This window comes from Panthera onca, chromosome A3 (genome assembly GCF_046562875.1).
Source record: "Panthera onca isolate mPanOnc1 chromosome A3, mPanOnc1 haplotype 2, whole genome shotgun sequence".
Classification (NCBI taxonomy): Eukaryota; Metazoa; Chordata; class Mammalia; order Carnivora; family Felidae; genus Panthera; species Panthera onca.
This window is the reverse complement of record NC_138341.1, coordinates 90226913-90248011: the sequence shown is the minus strand read 5'-3', so window position 1 is coordinate 90248011 and position 21099 is coordinate 90226913. Positions and strand designations below refer to the sequence as shown.

At 37.9% G+C, this 21099-nt stretch overlaps 1 protein-coding gene across 4 annotated transcripts in view; it reads left to right on the top strand.

Annotated features, from left to right (window-relative positions):
- Positions 1–20762, top strand: part of GINS1 (GINS complex subunit 1) — a 28621-nt gene extending 7859 nt beyond the window's left edge. For 2 of the 4 annotated variants that reach the window (XR_009603428.3, XR_009603413.3), the window contains exons 2-8: positions 2305–2369; positions 6598–6696; positions 7226–7316; positions 10609–10725; positions 16915–16989; positions 18171–18476; positions 20193–20762. Coding sequence is in view for 2 of the 4 variants with exons in the window: in XM_060610549.3 (XP_060466532.2) it covers positions 2305–2369; positions 6598–6696; positions 7226–7316; positions 10609–10725; positions 16915–16989; positions 20193–20261 (516 nt within the window). In the remaining 2 variants the exon portion in view is untranslated. Of the gene's footprint in view, positions 1–2304; positions 2370–6597; positions 6697–7225; positions 7317–10608; positions 10726–13572; positions 13705–16914; positions 16990–18170; positions 18477–20192 lie in introns of those variants that run through there. The other 2 variants (XM_060610549.3, XM_060610553.3) reach the window with 2 other exon arrangements.
- Positions 20763–21099: the final 337 nt, after the last annotated feature.

Below are 21099 nucleotides of genomic sequence, written 5' to 3'. Positions count from 1 at the left end.
CCAGGGGTGGGACTTAGAAGTTGTAAGATCCTTCCTTTTTCTTATTTTTTTAATTTATTTTTGAGAGAGAGAGAGAGAAAGAAAGAAAGAAAGAAAGAAAGATAGATAGATAATATGAGCAGGGGAGGGGCAGTGAGAGAGGGAGACAGAGGCTCCAAAGCAGGCTCTGTGCTGACAGCAGAGAACCTGATGTGGGGCTCAAACTCACGAACTGTGAGATCATGACCTGAGCTGAAGTTGGATGCTTAACCGACTGAGCCACCCAGGCATCCCAGATCCCTCCTTTTTCTAGGTCTTAGTTTGGCAGAGCACCTTTTGCAGTTTTTGTTCCATGTGCACCTTCCACTGACAAACTCACCTGCTAGCCAGGTGACTCAGCAGCCTGGAAGCTGGTCACTCTTTGATACAGCCAAGCAGGGACAGTCCAATCCACCTGAGTGATTTGCAGGCCATAGACCCATGACCCCACTCGACCCTTCAAGAATCATTCCTTCCAGGAAGATGATAGTCACTCAGTTTAGAGCAAGGACTCTTCCTTGTTCATTCTCTCTCAGTGTTAGGTACTGTGTTCAGCAAATTGAAATGATTGTCCACTTTCTATATGCAGAACGGGTAATAATTTAAGTGAGTTTTTAGGGAAATTATCTTGGACTTCCAGCCTGAGGTGGGAACACAAAATAGTGCAGTTTTCACTATAGATTAAAAAATCTAAATTTGAAAGCGTGTGTGTATTTTCACAAAATTATTTCACACTTGTCTTTTGTATACCTGCAGATCTATTGATTATACAGGAGTTTTCAGGTATTCCTGAAAATACTATTTGCTGATAAAAGGAATATTCTGTAAATATTTCTATATTATTTATGTTAAATATTTTTATAAATAAAAAGTTATTTAGGGGCGCCTGAGTGGCTCAGTCGGTTAAGCATCCAACTTCAGCTCAGGTCACGATCTCACAGTTTGTGGGTTCGAGCCCCACGTCGGGCTCTGTGCTGACAGCTCAGAGCCTGCAGCCTGCTTCAGATTGTTTCCCTCTCTCTCTGCACTTCCCCCACTCATGCTCTGCCTCTCTCCTTCAAAAATAAACATCAAATAAAACATTTTTTAAAAAAGTTATTTACATACTTTTATCATACCTTATTGCTTTGTAGGACTGTTGTTTTTTTGTCATTAGTTTCATCAAAGTGTAATTTGTATACAACAAAGTACAAATTTAGCACATTTTTTAGTTTTACTAGTATATATATCCATGTAACCAGTGCTACAGTCAAAATTTCTGTCATCCTCAGGGTTCCCTTTTCCCTTTTGTAGCTACCTACCACCTACTACCTATAGCTTTTGTAGCAGCTTTAGTCAACCACTGGTTTTTTTGGTGTGGATTCACTGTCATTCCTTTTGATGGCCAAATAACATTCCATTGAGTGAATATACCATATTTGGCATATCATCAGTTAATGGATATTCGGGTGTTTCCATTTTGTAGCTGCCATAAATAATGCTGCTCTGGGGGCACCTGGGTGGCTCAGTCAGTTAAGCATCTGACTCTTAATTTTGACTCAGGTCATGATCTCACAGTCGAGAGATCAAGCTCTGTGTCAGGCTCCGTGCTGAGCGTGGAGACTGCTTAAGATTCTCTCTCTCCCTCTCCCTCTGCCCCTTCCCTGCTTGTGCATGTGCATGCTCTCTCCAAAAAAAAAAAAAAAAAAAGTGCTGTTCTGAACATTTATGTACAAGGTTTTGAATGAACATATGTTTTCAGTTCTCTTGAATACTTGTTGGATAATATGGTAATTATATGTTAAATGTTTTGAGGACGGTGCCTGGGTGACTCAGTTAAGCATCTGACTTCTGCTCAGGTCATGATCTCACAGTTCATGAGTTCAAGCCCAGCATCAGGTGAGCTCAAGCCCTGCTTTGGGTGAACATGAGCCCCTCACTGGGTGAGCCCCACGTCTCTCTCTGTCTTTGACCCTTGGAGGATTCTCTGTCTCTCTCCCTCTTTCTGTCCCTTGCTCTTGCACCCTGTCTCTCACAAAAAAATAAGTAAATAACTTTTTGAGGAACAATCAGATTGTTTTCCATAGGGCTCTACCACTTTACATTCCTATCTGCAGTGCTTGAGGGTTCCAATTTCTCCTCATCGTCACTGACACTTGTTAGAGCCAATCCTAGAGGTATGAAGGATTACTGCTTTTTGATAAGATTTAGTATAAATCAAAGATAAATATAGGGTAGATGAAATATTGCTATAGACTTAGTAGAGGAATTAATGGATGTGTATTAATGCCATTTTATATGTTCTAGGAGGATGGACTCAGGCAAGTTCTGGAAGAGATGAAAGCTTTGTATGAACAAAACCAGTCTGATGTGTAAGTTTTGATGAGATTGATATTTTATTTTATTTTTTAATTAGGTTTTTGTTTTTTATTATTTTTTAATGGTTTCAGGAGTAGAATTTAGTGGTTCATCACTTACATGTAAAACCCAGTGGTCATCCCAACAAGTGCCCTCCTTAATGCCCTTCACCCATTTAGCCCATCCCCCCACCCAGCACCCCTTCAGCAACCCTCAGTTTGTTCTCTGTATTTAAGAGTCTCTTATGGTTTGCCTCCCTCTCTCTTTTTATCTTAGTTTTCCTTCCCTTCCTGTATTTTCATCTGTTTTGTTTCTTAAATTCCACATTTGAGTGAAATCATACGATTTTTATCTTTCTCTGACTGACTTTTTTCACTTAGCATAATACACTCCAGTTCCATCCACAATGTTGCAAGTGGCAAGACTTCATTCCTTTTGATTGCTGAGAAATATTCCATTGTGTATATATACACCATGTCTTCTTTATACATTCATCAGTCAGTAGACATTTGGGTTCTTTCCATAATTTGGCTATTGTAGATAGTGCTGCTATAAACCTTGTTGATGTTCCCTTTTAAATACAAGGGTGCAATTGTGGGGTTGTAGGGTAGTTCTGTTTTTAATTTTTTTAAGGAACCTCCCTGCTGTTGTCCAGAATGGCTGTACCTGTTTGCATTCCCACCAGCAGTGCAAAAGTGTTCCTATTTCTCTGCATCCTCACCAACATCTGTTGTTTCCTGATTGTTCATTTTAGCCATTCTGACAGGTGTGAGGTGGCACCTCATTGTGGTTTTGATTTTCATTTCCCTGATGATGAATGATGTTGAGCATCTTTTCAGGTGTCTGTTTGCCATCTGGATGTCTTCTTTGGAAAAGTGTCTATTTGTGTCTTCTGCCCATTTCTTCACTGGGTTATTTGTTTTTTGGGTGTTGAATTTGATATGTTCTTTATTTTTTTCTTTAATTAAAAAAAAATTTTTTTACGTTTATTCATTTTGAGAGAGACAGAGTGAGCAAGGGAGGGGCAGAGAGAGAGGGAGAGAGAGAATCCCAAGCAGGCCCCTCACTGTCAGCTTGGAGCCCGATGCAGGGCTCGACTCACAAAACATAAGATCATGACCGGAGCTGAAACTGAGAATCAGATGCTTCACTGACTGAGCCACCCAGGCGCCCCTAGTTTGATATGTTCTTTATACATTTTGGGTACTAACCGTTTATCTGATATGTCATTTGCAAATATCTTCTCCCATTCTGTCAGTTACCTTTTAGTTTTGTTAATTATTTACTTTGCTGTGCAGAAGATTTTCATCTTGATGAGGTCCCGATAGGTCATTTTTGCTTTTGTTTCCCTTGTCTCCAGAGACATGTCTAGTAAGAAGTTCCTGCTCCCAAGGTCAAAGAGATTGTTGCCTGTTTTTTCCTCTAGGATTTTGATGGTTTCCTATCTTACGTTTAGATCTTTCATCATTTTGAGTTTATTTTTGTGTATGATGTAAGAAAGTGGTCCAGTTCATTTGTGTGCATGTCACTGTCCAGTTTTCCCAACACCATTTGCTGAAGAGACTGTCTTTTTTCCACTGGATAGTCTTTCCTGCTTTGTTGAAGATTAGTTAGCCATACATTTGTGGGTCCATCTCTGGGTTCTCTATTCTATTCCCTTGATCCGAGTGTCTGTTTTTGTGCCAGTGCCATGCTGTATTGATGATTATAGCTTTGTAATACAGCTTGAAGTCCGGAATTGTGAAACATCCAGCTTTGGTTTTCTTTTTCAACATTACTTTGGCTATTTGAGGTCTTTTCTGGTTCCATACAAATTTTAGGATTGTTTGTTCTAGCTCTGTGAAGAATGCTGGTGTTGTTTTGATAGGGATTGCATTGAATATGCAAATTGCTTTGGGTAGTATTGACATTTTAACAATATTTGTTCTTCCAAACCATAAGCATGGAATGTTTTTCCATTTCTTTATGTCTTCTTCAGTTTCTTTCATAATCTGTCTATAATTTTCAGTGTACAGATCTTTTACCTCTTTGGTTAGGTTTATTCCTAGGTATTTTAAGGTTTTGGGGGCAATTTAAAATGAGATTGATTCCTCGATTCCTCTTTCTGCTGCTTCATTATTGGTGTATAGAAATGCAACTGATTTTCGTACGTTAATTTTATATCCTAAGACTTTGCTGAATTCATGTATCAGTTCTAGCAGTTTTTTGGTGGAGGTTTTCCACGTACAGTATCATGTCATCTGTGAAGACTGAAAGTTTGACTTCTTTGTGCTGTCTGATTGCTGAGGCTAGGCCTTCCAACACTTTGTTGAACAACAGTGGTGAGAGTGTACATCCCTGTCATATTCCTGACCTTAGGAGGAAAGCTCTGTTTTTCCCCGTTGAGGATGATGTTAGCTGTGGGTCTTTTGTATATGGCCATTATGAACTTGAGGCATGATCCCTTTGTCCCTAAAGAGGGTTTTGTGAGCGTTTTTATCAAGGAACGATGCTGTATTTTGTGAAATGCTTTTTCTGTACCTATTGAGAGAATCATGTGGTTCTTATCCTTTCTTTTATTAATGTACTGTACCACGTTGATTATTTTGGGGATCTTTAACCAGTCCTGCAGCCCAGGAATAAACCCCACTTGATGGTGGTGAATAATTATTTTAATGTATTGTTGGATTCAGTTTGCTAGTATCTTGTTGAGAATTTTTGCATCCATGTTCATCAGGGAAATTGGTCAGTAGTTCTCCTTTTTAATGGAGTCTTTGGTTTTGGAATCAGTGTAATGCTGGCTTCATAGAATGAATTTGGAAGTTTTCCTTCCATTTCTATTTTTTGGAACAGTTTCAAGAGAATAGGTGTTAACTCTTCATTAAATGTTTGGTAGAGTTCCCCTGGAAAGCCATCCGGCCCTGGACTCTTGTTTGTTGGATTCAATTTCTTTACTGGGTATGGGTCTGTTCAAATTTTCTATTTCTTCCTGTTTTCAGTTTTGGTAGTTTATATGTTTCTAGGAATTTACCCGTTTTTTCCAGATTGCCCAATTCGTTGGCATATAATTGTTCATAATATTCTCTTATTAATGATTGTATTTCTGCAGTGTTGGTTGTCATCTCTCCTCTTTTCATTCATGATTTACTTGAATCCTTTTTCTTTTTAATAAATCTAGCTATGGGTTTATCAATTTTGTTAATTCTTTCAAAGAACCAGCTGCTGGTTTCATTGATCTGTTCTACTGGCTTTTTTATTTTGATATCGTTGATTTCTGCTCTAATCTTTATTATTTCTCTTCTGCTAGTTTTGGGTTTTATTTGTTGTTCTTTTTCCATCTCCTTTAGGTGTGAGGTTAGGTTGTGTATGAGACATTTTTTTCCTTCTTTAGGAAGGTCTGAATTGCTACATACTTCCCTCTTAATTTATTATATACTTCCCTCTTGTTTTGTTTTTATTTTTGTTTTTTTTCCTATTTTTTTACGGTAAAATACAAATAACAAATTTGTCATCTTAATCATTTTAGTGCATATTCAATAGTATTAAATACGTGCATAATGTTACACAGCTATCTGCACCATTCATCCTCATAACCCTTCATCCTGTAATACTGAAACTCTGTGCCCATTAATTAATCTGGTTTTTAAATGTGATACTTAGTTAATATCTAAGGAGATGTACATTTTATAGGGTAAAACCAAAATTTTTCCCTCTCTGTGAAGAACACTGAAGTATAGGACATGCATGTAGTTGAAGATCAATAAATATTTGTGGGATGAGTGAAGGACCATTTTGACTCCGTTTTAGCTCACTTTATTCCAAGGATTTGGAAGAGTAGTTCCTTTTAAAATAAAAACATGATAAAAGACCATAATCTTAAACCATGATGTTAGGCTTGTCTCTTATACTAGCATGATAAAGGAATTCCAAAAGGTGAGTTAACACTATGTCTTTTGAAAACAATTGAGATTAATCAGTATGCAAAAATGCAAAATACCAAATGGTTAAATGAAATGCTAATAGCGTGATCTTAAGTAAATTAGTTAGCTTTTGGCTTTTTTATCTTTTAACATAATAAAAGCTCTGATGTGGAGGCAGGTACTATTTGGTTACATTAACTGTTGATTATATAAATGGGCAAAAACAAACATGGAAGTCCTTTGTCAGTTGGCTTTGAAAATTTTACTTAGCTAAAAATACATATTCATTCTTTTCTTCTTCTTTTTCTTTTTTAATGTTCTTTTCTTTAAATGTTCTTCCCAGGAATGAAGTGAAATCAGGTGGACAAAGTGATTTGATACCAACCATCAAATTTCGACACTGTTCCTTGTTAAGAAATCGACGCTGTGCTGTAGCATACCTGTAAGCTTCTCAGTTTTTGCTTGGAGTGGCAGGAAACAATGGAGGATTTTGCATGTGGTTTCCTAATTAACCATTTTGAAAGGATAACAGAAATTCTTACATTTGTTTTTCCTGGGCAAGCATTCTAAATACTTATCTTTTTTCCATTATGATTTTTTTAATCATGAAAAATGCAGTTTTCATAAAACTAGAATATTATGAAGAATATTATAAACCTCCCCCCCCCTCCAGGGAGCCATCATCTAAGTTTAACAATTTTTAACATTTTGCCATATTTGCTTCATCTTGTTTTATTTTTCTGTGCTAAATTAATGTAGAACATCATGGCCTTTTACCACTGAATATTTTAGTATGCATCTCTAAGAAATAAGGTCCTTTTTGGATCTTTTTTCACATGACCACTGTACCGTTCGCAAACATTGAGAAATGAAGAAGCCTTCACCACACCTGTCCTGTCCATATTTGTGTATCCCTGTTGTCCCAAAGGTGTCTTCTTATAGTTATGTGGTCTCATACCTTCTTGTCCTAGGTATGATCGACTGCTTCGGATCAGAGCACTCAGGTGGGAGTATGGCAGCGTCTTGCCAAATGCTTTACGGTTTCACATGTCTGCTGAAGAAGTAAGTTAGCACTGTTGTTCTCGTTTCTGATCTGGAAAATGCTGGTTCTGGCATTGTCCTGTGAAAGTATTTACAGTATTTCTCTTTGTGTTTAACATCTGTTTTTCAGCAATTTTTGGCTTGTATTTATTTGGTATATACTGTGATAAGAATTTAGGAGTAATTCTAAGTGCTATGTGGAAACTTCTGTTATTGACAAAGTAAAGGGTCCCATTATGTTACTTATTAGTGATGCATCAGTAGGATTAAAAACTGGCATTATTATTTAGATGAGTGTGTATGTGTGCATGTGCGCATGCCCTTTCCTAGTCAACATGAATACTCTTCATTTGTCCAGTCACTAAGGCACAGAGCTAGCCCAGTATTTAAGGACACAGGACTAGAGTCAAGTAAACCTAGGTTCAGACATTGTCCTTGTCACTATCTAATCTTGGGCAAGTTACTTGAGTTCTCTCTATGCCTGAATTCCCTCATTTACAAAATGAGGATGGTAGTACTTACCTGTAGCAGGTTTGCAGTAGCTTCTGACACTATGTAGAGTTAGACTGAACTTGATGGGCTAAGACTGCCCTCTGCAGACACCTGCCACAGGTTTTGGGTGTTCCCAGGGCCACTCTCCCTTGTGACTAAATGGCTATAAATTCAGGGGTTCCTGCTATCTTCTTTGGTTTGAGACTTTGAATCTCTTAATGTCAGTCCAACTTCCAGAGAGGAGAGGGGAGTTAGAGATGGCGCTCAGTCACATGGATAGTGATTCAAGCAATGGTGCGTGTGTGATGAAACCCCAGTAAAAATTCTGGACACCAAAGCTTGTGTGAGCCTCCCTGGTCGATAGTGCTTTGTGTGTACTGTTACACATCATTGTGCCAAGAGTATGATGTGTCATGATTCTATAGGGAGAGGACCCTAGAGCTTCATGTTTGCTTACTGTCAGGGAATAAGAATGTCCTGTTCTCTTCAAGGTCCTAGCCAGACTAAGAGTCGAATTTAACACAGGAGAAAAATCAAATTTAACTTCATACATACTGGGAATCCACACAGACATGGAAATTCCAAAGATAGTGAGGCAAAATGAGGTATACATGTTTTGTTTTTGTTTTTTCTTAAAGTAAGGTGTATACTCAGCATGGGTCTTGAACTCAAGACTCAGATCAACAGACACATGCTCTACTGGCTGAGCCAACCAGGCACCCTAAGAGTTAGGGGTTTAGGACTTCAAAGGGAAAGAATGTAAGTAATCCTTAGGAAGAATGAAAAAGAGCAGATATTTGGTAAACAGATCTTTGTTGGGCCCACAGAAACAATGAAACAAAGAGAGGACTTGCATCAAACTGTCCTTGCTAGGTTCTTCCTTGTCTACCATACCTTGTCCATAGCATAATATAGTTGTCTATGGTGGTAGCTCTCTTCCTAGAGCAGGTCCTCTATCTAAATTTTTTTAAGGCAGTTGTAGGGGAGGTAAAGAGCTTTTCCTGAATATGCTGGTTTATTTATTTATTTTTTTGAAAAAAAATTTTAATGTTTATTTTTGAGAGAGAGACGTAGCATGAATAGGGGAGGGACAAAGAGAAAGGGAAACCAAATCTGAAACAGGCTCCAGGCTCTGAGCTGTCAGTACAGAGCTCGACACCGGGCTTGAACTCACGAACTGTGAGATCATGACCTGAGCTGAAGTCTGGACGCTTAATCTACTGAGCCATCCAGGCACCCCTGAATCTACTTTTTAACTCAAAATAGTCTTCATGCCAAAGTGGCCCATTTTGGGGTGACCTGCCCTTGGCCCCTCTAGTACCCTCCCAGACCTCACTCTGTGTGTCTTCCTTTGGCTGGTTCTGATTATTATCCCTCTCGCTGTGGTAAAATTGTGATTGTAAGTGTAGTGCTTTCTAGAGCTTTGTGAGTCATTCAGGTGCATTATTGAACCTGAGGTTGCATGCATGTGTACCCACATACATACACACACACTTTCTAATGAGGGTTATGAAGGTGTTTTTCTGTGTAGTTTCTTAAGAGCTATGTTGTTTTACCTTTCACAAGGACATCTACAGTAGTGGCATTGGTTTTTGTATATAATGTTAAAAGTCAGCTTGCATTTTGGATATGGATATTGAGATGATCCAGCACCATTTAATTGGAAAGGAGGACCTCCTTTCCCCATTGCTCTGTGCATGGTACCACTTTTTTTCATAAATTGAGTATCAGTATATCTGGGGATTTAGGATAGGAGACTTTCCCTTGTGTTCTTTTAATTTATTTGTCCTTATGCCAGTTCTGTATTGTACCTTTATAAGTTGAGCAAGCATACCCATCTTGTTCTTCTTTTTCAATTGTCTCAACTGTTTTGGGCCCTTTGAATTTCCATGTAAATTTTAGACTCAATTTGTCAGGTTCTATTTTTTGTTAAATGAGATTTTGATTGAGATTGAATTGAATACATAGATGAGTTGATATTATAATACTGAATTGTGAATGTGGTAATCCCTCCATATATTTAGGTCTGTAATATGTTTCAACAATGAAAAAAATTAACAGATTTACTGAGGCAAAATTTACATGCATAAAATGTACTCTTTTAAAGTATCCAATTCAGTGTTTTTTAGTATATTCAGAGTTGTGCATCTACTAACAACATCTTATTCCAAGACATTTTCATCACCCCCAAAAGAAACTGTGTATCCATTATCAGTTATTTCATGTTTTCTCCTCTCTTCCCAGCCCCTGGAGATTACTAATCTACTTTCTCTCTTTATAGATTTGACTACTATGGGTTTTTCATATAGGTGGAATTATGTAATACGTGGCCTTTTGTGCCTTTCAGTTAGCATGTTTTTAAGATTATCTATGTTACTGACATTATCAGAACTCTATTCTGATGTGTGGCTAAATAATATTCCATTGTACAGATATACATACCTTATCCACTCATCAGTGATAAATACTTGGGTGTTTTTCTCAGCAGGGTTTTATGGTTTTCAGAAAAACCATCAATACAATTTGGAGAGATCATAATTCTGAAATGGTATATTTTTCATGGTTCTGCTTCTGGTCTGTGTTTAAGTATGCTGGCATATAAATTCTGTGAGAATGGAGATTTTTGTTCACTTGGTAAATGATCCATCCTAAATACCCAGAACAGGGCCTGGTTCACAGCAAGCAATACTTGTAGTTTAAATGAATGAATGGTCAGTAATGATCCATGTGGGGAAAGGTGCTATTTATAAAAGGATGAGTATACAGTTTTTGCAAGTTTCTTTCTTCTAATTTTGTCAAATGATCATCTCTGTGTTTGCAGATGGAGTGGTTCAATCATTATAAAAAGTCCCTTGCTACTTATATGAGGTCACTGGGAGGAGATGGAGGTTTGGACATCACACAAGATATGAAACCTCCGAAAAGCCTATATATAGAAGTAAGAATACCTTTTAAAGTGGGTTTTTCTTTAATGAATAAATTGTGCTGACTTTTATCTAAAATGAGGGGTATGTATGAATATTTATTAACTTAACTTGAAACAGAAAGAAACATACATCCAAACCAAAAATGTTACCTGTAGGGGGATGGCGGGAATAGGATAGAATAGTGAAAATTGTTTTCTTTTCTTTTCTTTTTTTGAAAATTTTCTGAACATACCTATTTACACAGTGTTAACTTTGGAAACATGTATATATTTTACATATTAAAAAATTAAAGTAGAAAACCAACCTACAGATTTTGAAAGCAGAACAAAAATGAACCTGTGTTTCAAGTTGGTAGATTAGTCAAACAGGAATTATTTTAGTGTTTTTTTTTTTTTTTTTTTCTTAAGCTTATTTATTTATTTTGAGAGAGAGTCTTAAGCAGGCTCCATGTTGCCAGCACAGAACCTGATGCAGGGCTCTATCTCATGAACCGTGAGATCATGACCTGAGCCAGAATCAAGAGTTGAACGCTTAACCAATTGACTCAGTCACCCAGGCACCCACACCCCCAATGGATGTGTTCTGAGGATGAAAAGAATTACAGGGGTGCCTGGGTGGCTCAGTCAGTTAAGCTTTGGACTTTGGCTCAGGTCATGATCTCACAGTACACAAGTTTGAGCTCTGCATTGGGTTCTGTACTGATAGCACAGAGCCTGCTTCTGATTCTCTGTCTCCCTCTCTCTCTGCCCCTTTGCTGCATGGCACATGTGAGTGCATGTGCATTTTCTCTCTCAAAAATAAATAAACTTAAAAAAAGATGAAAAGAACATTTAAAAAAAATTTTTTTAACATTATTTAAAAAATGGGGGTGCCTGGGTGGCTCAGTTGGTTAAGTGTCCAACTTCAGCTCAGGTCATGATCTCGTGGTTCGTGGGTTCGAGCCCCACATCAGGCTCTGTGCTGACAGCTCGGAGCCTGGAATCTGCTTTGAATCCTGTGTCTCCTTCTCTCTCTGCCCCTCCCCTGCTCGTTCTCTCTCTCTCTCTCTCTCAAAAATAAAAATTAAAAAAATTTTTTTAAAAGATGAAAAGAATTGCAAAGAAATTTTAAACTGTTTTTAGTATAGTAATCATATTATTAGTAATGTCATTACTGTTCTTTTGAAACATTTTATATATTGACAAATCAAGCAAAAAAGTAATGTCACCAGTAGCCAAGATTTTCTTTTTCCTTTTTTCTTTTCTTTTCTTATTTTATGTTATTTTGTTATTTTATTTTGTTTTATTTTATTTTATTTTATTTTATTTTATTTTATTTTATTTTATTTTATTTTATTTTATGTTTAATGTAATTTTTTGTCAAGTTAACTAACATACAGTGTACATAGTATGCTCTTGGTTTTGGGGGTAGATTCCCATTATTCATCACTTACATACAACACCCAGTGCTCATCCCAACTCATGGCCTCCTCAATGCCCATCACCCATTTTCCCCTCTCCCCCACCCTCTCCCTCAACTCTCAGTTTGTTCTCTGTATTTAAGAATCTCTTATGGTTTGCCTCCCTCTCTGAAACTATTTTTCCCCCTTCCTTACTCCCATAGTCTTCTGGTAAGTTTCTCAAGTTCCACATATGAGTGAAAACATATGATATCCGTCTTTCTCTGACTGACTTATTTCACTTAGCATAGTACCCTCTAGTTCCATTCACATTGTTGCAGATGGCAGGATTTCATTCTTTCTCATTGTCAAGTAGTAGTCCATTATATATATAAATCTTCTTTATCCATTCTTTATCTTCTTTATTCACATCTTCTTTATCCATTCATCAATTGATGAATATTTGGGCTCTTTCCATAATTTGACTATTGTTGAAAGCACTGCTGTAAACATTGGGGTACATGTGCCCCTATGGATCAGCACTGCTGTATCCTTTGGATAAATTCCTAGTAGTGCTATTGCTGGGTCATAGTGTAGTTCTATTTTAAATTTTTTGAGGAACCTCCAGACTGTTTTCCAGAGTGGCTGCACCAGTTTGCATTCCCACCAACAGTGCAAGAGGGTTCCCGTTTCTCCACATCCTCACCAGCATCTGTTGTTTCCTGAGTTGTTAATTTTAGCCACTCTGACCGGTGTGAGGTGGTATCTCTGTGGTTTTGATTTGTATTTCCCTGATAATAGGTGATGTTGAGCATCTTTTCATGTATCTGTTAGCCATCTGGATATCTTCTTTGGAAAAGTGTCTATTCATGTCTTCTGCCCATTTCTTCACTGGATCATTTGTTTTTCACGTGTTGAGTTTGGTTAAGTTGTTTATAGATTTTGGATAATAACCCTTTATCCAATATGTCATTTGCAAATACCTTCTCCCATTCTGTTGATTGTCTTTTAGTTTTGTTGATTGTTTCCTTTGCAGTTCAGAAGCTTTTTATCTTGATGTGATCCCAGTAGTTCGTTTTTGCTTTATTACCCTTGACTTCAGTGACGTGTCAAGCAAGAAATTGCTGCAGCTGAGGTCAAAGAGAAGATTTTCAAAATAAGAAAAAATAGATTCAAATATTAAAATGAAAAAATTAAGTGAAAATTTTGTATTCCCAAACTGCAGTTCAAAATATCAGCATGGACTCATAGGGAATTATCTCTCTTTTTAAAAAAATGTTTCTTAGTCCACCGGAAAGATCTACGGACAACAACCAACCCAGTGCCAAGAACATCCAAGTTCTGGAGTCCAAATGCCATTTTCCACTAAAGGAAACCAGATTTAATGGTGGTGGGGCCAAGGGGGAGGAAGGTGGGAAAGGCTGATTCCAGGGTCTTAAGTAAAAGCACAAGCTGCATATGGAATTCCTTGTCTTTGTAGAAAGCAGAGTGTATCAAGGACTGCAAGCGGAGTGCTAAAACCATGGGAGCTGATTTGAAGGATCTCTCATTGGACAAAGAAGGAATAATCTGAGCCTCAAAATGATTAACTTCAGTGAATTGCATCACATCAGTTATGTGAGAAGCATGAATGCATAATGGTATCAAATAACAACAGTTAAAAAAAATAAAATCTTTTTGGTTCCCGTTAGAGAATATGAGGGATGCAAGTCATTTTGAAAAGTGGTAAATAGGGGCATCTGGGTGGCTCAGTTGGTTAATCATCTGACTTTGGCTAAAGTCATGATCTCTCTGTTTATGGGTTTGAGCCCCACATCGGGCTCTATGGTGACAACTCAGAGTCTGGAGCCTGCTTCAGATTCTATGTCTCCCTCTCTCTCTGCCCCTTGTTCTGTGTTTCTTTCTTTCAAAAATAAGTAAATATTAAAAAAGAAAAAAAGAAAAGTGCTAAATAAAAGAATGGGATCAACCATCTCTATCAGCCTTTACTGTACCCTGAGTTCTGTCTCAAGGTAGCCAAATAGCCAAATTGTTTACAAGGGAAATTCTTTTCTTCCTTTTCTTTCTTTTTTTTTCTTTCTTTTTCTTTTCTTTTTCTTTCTTCCTTCCTTCCTTCCTTCCTTCCTTCCTTTTTCTTTCTTTCCTTTCCTTTCCTTTCCTTCCTTTCCTTCCTTTCCTTCATTTCTTTCCTTTCTTTCTGTTTATTTTTTTTTAATTTTTTTTAACGTTTTATTTATTTTTGAGACAGAGAGAGACAGAGCATGAACGGGGGAGGGGCAGAGAGAGAGGGAGACACAGAATCGGAAGCAGGCTCCAGGCTCTGAGCCATCAGCCCAGAGCCCGACGCGGGGCTCGAACTCACGGACCACGAGATCGTGACCTGAGCTGAAGTCGGAGGCTTAACCGACTGAGCCACCCAGGCGCCCCTCTTTCTGTTTATTTTTTAAGTAATCTCTACACCCGGAGTGCCTGGGTGGCTCAGTTGGTTAAGTGTCCAACTTCAGCTCAGATCATGATCTCATGGTTTGTGAGTTCAAGCCCCGCGTTGGTCTCTGTGCTTACAGCTCAGAGCCTGGAGCCTGCTTCGGATTCTGTGTTTCCCTCTTTCTCTGCCCCTCCCCTGCTCATGCTGTGTCTCTCTCAAAAATAAACATTTATAAATTGAAAAAATTAAAAAAAAAATAATCTCTGCACCTAACATGGAGCTCAAACTTACAACCCCAAGATCAAGAGTTGCATGCTCTACTGACTGAGTCAGCCAGGTGCCCTGGGGAATTTCTTCTTCATGGAAGAATTCTGGCTAATACAGCAGAAATAAAAGAACTACATTGATGCCATTTTGTAGCCTTAACATGTGGAGGCAAATAGCTTCTAAAACTGGTAGGTGAAAGTTAGTAGAGATGATAATGATGAATATGGATGAGTACAGGTAATACCTACACCTGCTTGATCAATCTTAACATCCAGAAAGGAACAACCAGATGTTTTGTGCTTCATGAGGTCTTAGAAGAAGAGCTTAATAACATCATTTGCCAGAAAATCAAACCTGATCTGATCCAGCCTCTAGACCTAACTTCCAGTTTAGAGGAAATTCAGGGATAGAGGAACATGTTAAGTGACCCCACAAAGATCCACAACAAAATCTAGCTTTTGGGAAACTACTAAACAAACTACCCAGTTACTTTAACAAATAAATTGCCAAGGGGAGGAAGGAAAAGGGGAATAACTGTATAGATTAAAAGATGTGGAGACTTGTTAGAAACATGTAATGTGTAGCTTTTGTTGGATTCTGATTTGAACATGGCAGCTTTAAAAAAGTTCATGAGACAAATGGGGAAATTTGGGTACTAACTGGATAGTTCATGATATGAAAATTATTAATGGGCACCTAGGTGGATCAGTTGGTTAACCATCTGACTCTTTGATCTCGGCTGAGGTCATGATCTCACTCTTTGTGGGGTGGATCCTGCTTAGAATTCTCTCTCCCTCTCTCTCTCTGCCCCTCCCCCACTTGCATGCATGCACATGTGTGTCTGAGCTTTTCATTCTCTCAAAATAAATAAACATTTTTTTTAAAATTATTAATAAGATGTGATAACAGTATCGAGATTATGCTTTTTAAAAAGAATCTTATACCTGAAACTAATACAACATTGTATATTAACTAACTGGAATTAAAATAAAAAGTGAAAAATTTTTCAGTGAAACCAAAAGCTAATTCTTTGTGAACAAGATAAAATTAATAAACCTCTAACAAATTATAAATACACAAAAAGAATCTTATTTTGTAGAAATAGATACTAAAATATTTATAGATGAAATGGTATCCAGGATTTGCTTCAAAATAATCCAGAAGTAGGTGAGGGAATAAGTTTGGCCACATCTTGATAATTGTTGATGCCAGTTGATGGAGTTTCATTGTATTAGTATTTTTACTTTTGAATATGTTCGAGATTTTCCATAATAAAAGTCTAAAGAAGCAAAAAGGTGGTAGTGGTGGTAGGGATTTTTCTTAAATAGTATTTCTTGAACTAAGTAAAATACCTTTGGGAGTCATGGTAAGTAAGATTCCAGAGGAATCAGGGCATGAAATTATCCTGGAAAAGTAGAAGACTGGAACTTGCTGTTGGGGTTGGCTTCATTCATAGCAATGTGAGAACTCAGTAGCACAAACTCCAGTCCTGAGTGCTCATGGGAGAGGAAAACTGTGGTCCTGGTGTCCTGTTGCAACACTGAGAATTGGAGTCAGTTGGTGATCTTGGCAGTTGCACACATGGTTTTCAAAAGGCTGCTTTACTCTCCCACCTTCTGACCAAGAGTCTCTCCTGATACTTAGGATGTGATTCTGCATCTGTTCTTTCATGGTGTACTTCTACCTATTCCTGGGAAAGAATCTTCATATTGAAGGAGATTGGAAGAATCTCTTTAAAACATTTTGGAGACTTACCTATGTCCTATTCTCAGATATTGTTATATTTTTGGAAGAACCTATAAGAGGCAAGTTGGAGTCAATCTAAAACATTTTCTTTTCTTTGTAGATACGTACTTTGATTTTTCAGGATTTGCAGAGGCAACACAATACATGATGTTGTATTCCCTCTGCAGCTCCCTGGGTTTTCTTGGTTGCAGCACAGACATACACATACATTTGGATATCTGCCATTCTTCTTCCTCCCCATCCAAACAGGACATTTGGCATCTCTAGAGGACCACAGTAAGGAATGCTAGGCCCATGTACACAGAGAAGAAACAAACAGAAAGTGACTTTATGGTTACTACATATTAAAAATAATTTCGATAAAACATCAGTTTTTCTTTTCAGGTGCGGTGTCTAAAAGACTATGGAGAATTTGAAGTTGATGATGGTACTTCAGTCCTATTAAAAAAAAATAGCCAGGTACTTCTCATCTTGAGATACTTTAAATCTTATAAGAGTGTTCAATGATGGAAATGTTAGAATCAGTAGCAAAATAAATGTTACCTTGTGATGATCATTTGTATCATAAGCATTATGCTTAGTATAAGATACCCTGTTTTGGCCATTTTCTGAATATAAAGACTTGAAGCAAATGTTGCATATTACTAAGAAAAAGTTAATTTATTAGATTATCGCATGTATTTAACACTAAGCATGTTCCTGGGAAATTATCACAATGGGCCTTATTCTGGGTAAGCGGGTTTGTTCTAGTTAAGGGCCTGTTAAATTGTTGGATTTAGCTACTTTCTTTGAATTTATTAAAAAGGTGGTAAGCACTCACTTTCATCTTGTACATCACCCTTTAAATCCTAGTTCTTTAACAAGCAAAGAGTATACGGATCAAAAATTTCTAAGTATTTAACATATAAACCTAATAGTTTAATAGAGAAAGACTGAAATTGTGAATCTCAATATATTATTTTCTTAGAAATCATCAAGTTCACATTAGATGAGTTTTCACTTCATATGCATTCACATTAGCTAGATTTATTTTTATCCTGTCTTAATTGTTTGTAGTCACATTAGTGTAGGACAAAAAATGACCTAATAAAAACCACTCTTTCTTTCCTTCCCATTTTGTTTTCAGCCAATTAGTATCTAAAGCCCTTAAGTCATTGATGTCTTGTTTATGCCCTGGAGCAAAGTAATGCTGAGGTTATGTGGTTCCCTTAGGGTGAATTATTTTACTAGTACTCTTGGATCTTTTATTTCCTAAAAAATAAAAAAAATTTTTTAATGTTTAATTATTTTTGAGAGGGAGAGAGAGAGAGACAGAGCATGAGCAGGGGAGGGGCAGAGAGAGGGAGACACAGAATTTGAAGCAGGCTCCAGGCTCTGAGTTGTCAGCACAGAGCCCGATGCGTGGCTCGAACTCATGATTTGTGAGATCATGACCTGAGCCGAAGTTGGACGTTCAACCGACTGAGCCACCCAGGCGCCCCAAAGTTTTAACATTTTAAAGACACATTTTCAGGGGACCCTAAAATCTTTGGTTGGTAAGGCAAAAATTTCCTTCCCAAGTATCCTCTTCGAAGTAGGATAATAATGAATAGAAAGCAGATGCTAAAGAAATGCTCTCATAAAAATCTGTCCTTCTGTAGGACCCAGCAGGAAGCTCTGATTCACAAGAGCAAAGCTATCCTCATAAAGCAAGACAGGAGAAAACTGCATCTCCAGCACCGTCCTGTTTGAATTTCTTTCTCAAGCTCTGTGGCTGATCTCCCCACCTAGTGTGCTGAGACGGTGATTTTTCACTGGAGTGCCCAGGTGGGCCTGGGGCAGTTGGAAACCAGCTGAGTCCCTCTTCCTGCTCCCCACTAAACAATTGTCACTCTCTGTGTGGACCATGCAGAAGCCTTTCCCTTGAGATGCTTTTGACTTGTCTCTCAGTATTGCCCTACCCTCAGGTATAAAAATGGAAAACAGTTTTATATGTTTTTTTTACCTACTATGTATTTATCTAGTATAATTGATATTAAAGGGATTTTTAAAATGTCTGACCACATCTAAAACCAGTTTTCTACAGTTTTCTGTAGAACCTGGTGTAGATCATTTATTAATAGGGGAAACATTTTTTTGCCATACCTTTTTTTTTTTTTTTTTTTTTTTTTGGAGAGAGAGTGTACTCGGGAAAGGGGGAGAGGGAGAATGAGAGAGAATATTAAACAGGCTCCACACTCAGCACAGAGCCCAACTCTGGGCTAGGTCTCACCACCCTGGGATCATGACCTGAGTCGGAATCAAGTCAGACACTCAACTGACTGAGCCACTCAGGCGCCCCAGCATACATTTCTTTATACTTGTGCATATGGCAAGCATTTTCTGTTTGTTCAGAAATCAGAACCTCCTCCCCCTTTAAAGTAGGTATTAGAATAACTTGAACAACTCAATTTCCCCCCCTTTTTTTTTTACATTTTATGTTCTCAAGGCATTTTAAAACCTCACTTAACAGTTTAGACAGCAGTGTGTCTTCAGCCCATGAGTCTTCCTGGCTGGTCAGGAGGGATTTGTTTAGTCACAGGCCTCATAATGAATGGGCCTGTGAACTGGTGAGGTGCACAGGGCCACTGAGCTACATTGCGCATCCTGGAATAATTTTGACAGTTTCTCCTGCTGCAGTTACTTTTTTATTTCTTTATTTTGAGAGAGAGGGCACACATAACGTGCTTGTGAGCAGTGGAGGGGCAGAGAGAGAGGATCCCAAGCAGGCTCATGCTGTCAGTTCAGAGTGGGGCTTGATCCCGTAAACTGTGAGATCATGACCTGAGCTGAAATCCAGAGTCAGACACCCAGGTGCCCTTGCAGTTACTTTCTAAGAGTATTTGCTCATACTTTTCTGACGTAGCATTTGTAGTTTTTACCCAAGTATGTCTGTCTTTTCTTTGAGGTTTCTTTGGTCACCTGTGAGCTTGGAAAGTTTTCCTGCCCTGCTTCTTGCACCTCCTCAGCCCAGACTTCAGTAAACATTTCGTTTTAAGTCTCTGTGCTTTGAGGGAGTCAGACAGGAAGGCTCCTTTCTGTCTCAGAAGGAGAGTGGTTTCTTAGGAGGACACAGAGGGCAAGCATTAGCTGGATACCAGTGTCACAAGCAGTGTGTGAACAGCACCCATGTTGTAGGTTGCAGATACTTTTAATCCTTGTACAATATAGGAGGAAAGTTGCCACTGTTGTTACTAGAAGAATAAATGTTCCGACTCAATACTAGAGAAAGCTTAATGGGGAAGATGCTCCTTTCCCTGGTCTTACTAACGAACTGCTGTCACATTTGTAATCCACTGCCACAGAATCTCACCCCTGGATTTTCTGTGCATAAATCCCAAAATGTAGACACTAAGCAAAATTCATACTGGAATGCAGAATTCTTCAGTTTAAATTGAACTTAAGCAAACTATGAATTTGTTTATAAAAATCAGAATTCAGTGTGGTTCTAAGTGGCATCAATTTTCAGTTGATTAAAGTAGCAAATATACTTGTTTAGCTTTTAACTGCTTAGCTGTTTGAAAAATATGTAATCAAATTGCTGCTTTTTAATGATGCAAAATGTAATTTTAAATTCTTTTCCAATCGTTTCTTTTCTCTCCTCTTCCCCCCCCCCCACGCCCCCACACCCCGATTCCTCTCAGCACTTCTTACCTAGGTGGAAGTGTGAGCAGCTGGTCAGACAGGGCATTCTGGAGCATGTGCTGTCCTGACGTTGGGCTGAGGTGCTGCCAGGCTTTTCCCCATGGTGTGAGGCAGAGCCAAGACACGGAAAGTTCTACATGTCCTTCTCCACCTTCCCCTGTTTGGTTTTAAAAGTTACAGACATTCATGAAGATAAACAGGAATATCTGGCTGAGGAGTATCCTTTTGTACAGGATTCTTCTTCCTCTTTGTAATAAGCTCTATCTATAATCCTAACATTCCTGTAGTTATTAAAGTGTGTTTTTTAACAATTTTTTAATGAAAGTAATGAAAATGAAATGTAATGCAAAAGTAATGAAAGTATTTGAATTTCTTAGTTTTTCCCCCAATAGTGATGATTATTTTCATTAATGAACATCTCTGATGTTGCCCACAGTATAGTATACTAAGTCATAAAACATAAAGTACAAATCCAAGGAAGGTAGTAATACCTTTCCTAAGTTACAAAACTTTGGCAAATTAATACAGTATTCTTTAATACAATAAAATCCTTTTTTGTTGTTGTTGGAGTCATGTATTACTCTAGTGATAATTTTTACTCCAAAAATGTCATTTAAGTACCAAAAGAAAACACTGTGGTTTTTAATCGTTGTCTATAGCAGAGCAAGTTATTTTATACAAATTAATATGTCTTTTAAAACTATGCAACTTCTCCTTTTAAAGAGCATTCCTTCAGGAGCACCTGACTAGCTCAGTTGGAAGAGTATGCAACTCTTGATTTCAGGTGTCGTGAGTTTGAGCCCCATGTTGGGTGAAGAGATTACTTAAATAAAAATAAAACTTTAAAAAAATAAGTGTCTGACTTCAGCTCACGTCATGATCTCATGACCTCATGGTCTCATGTTC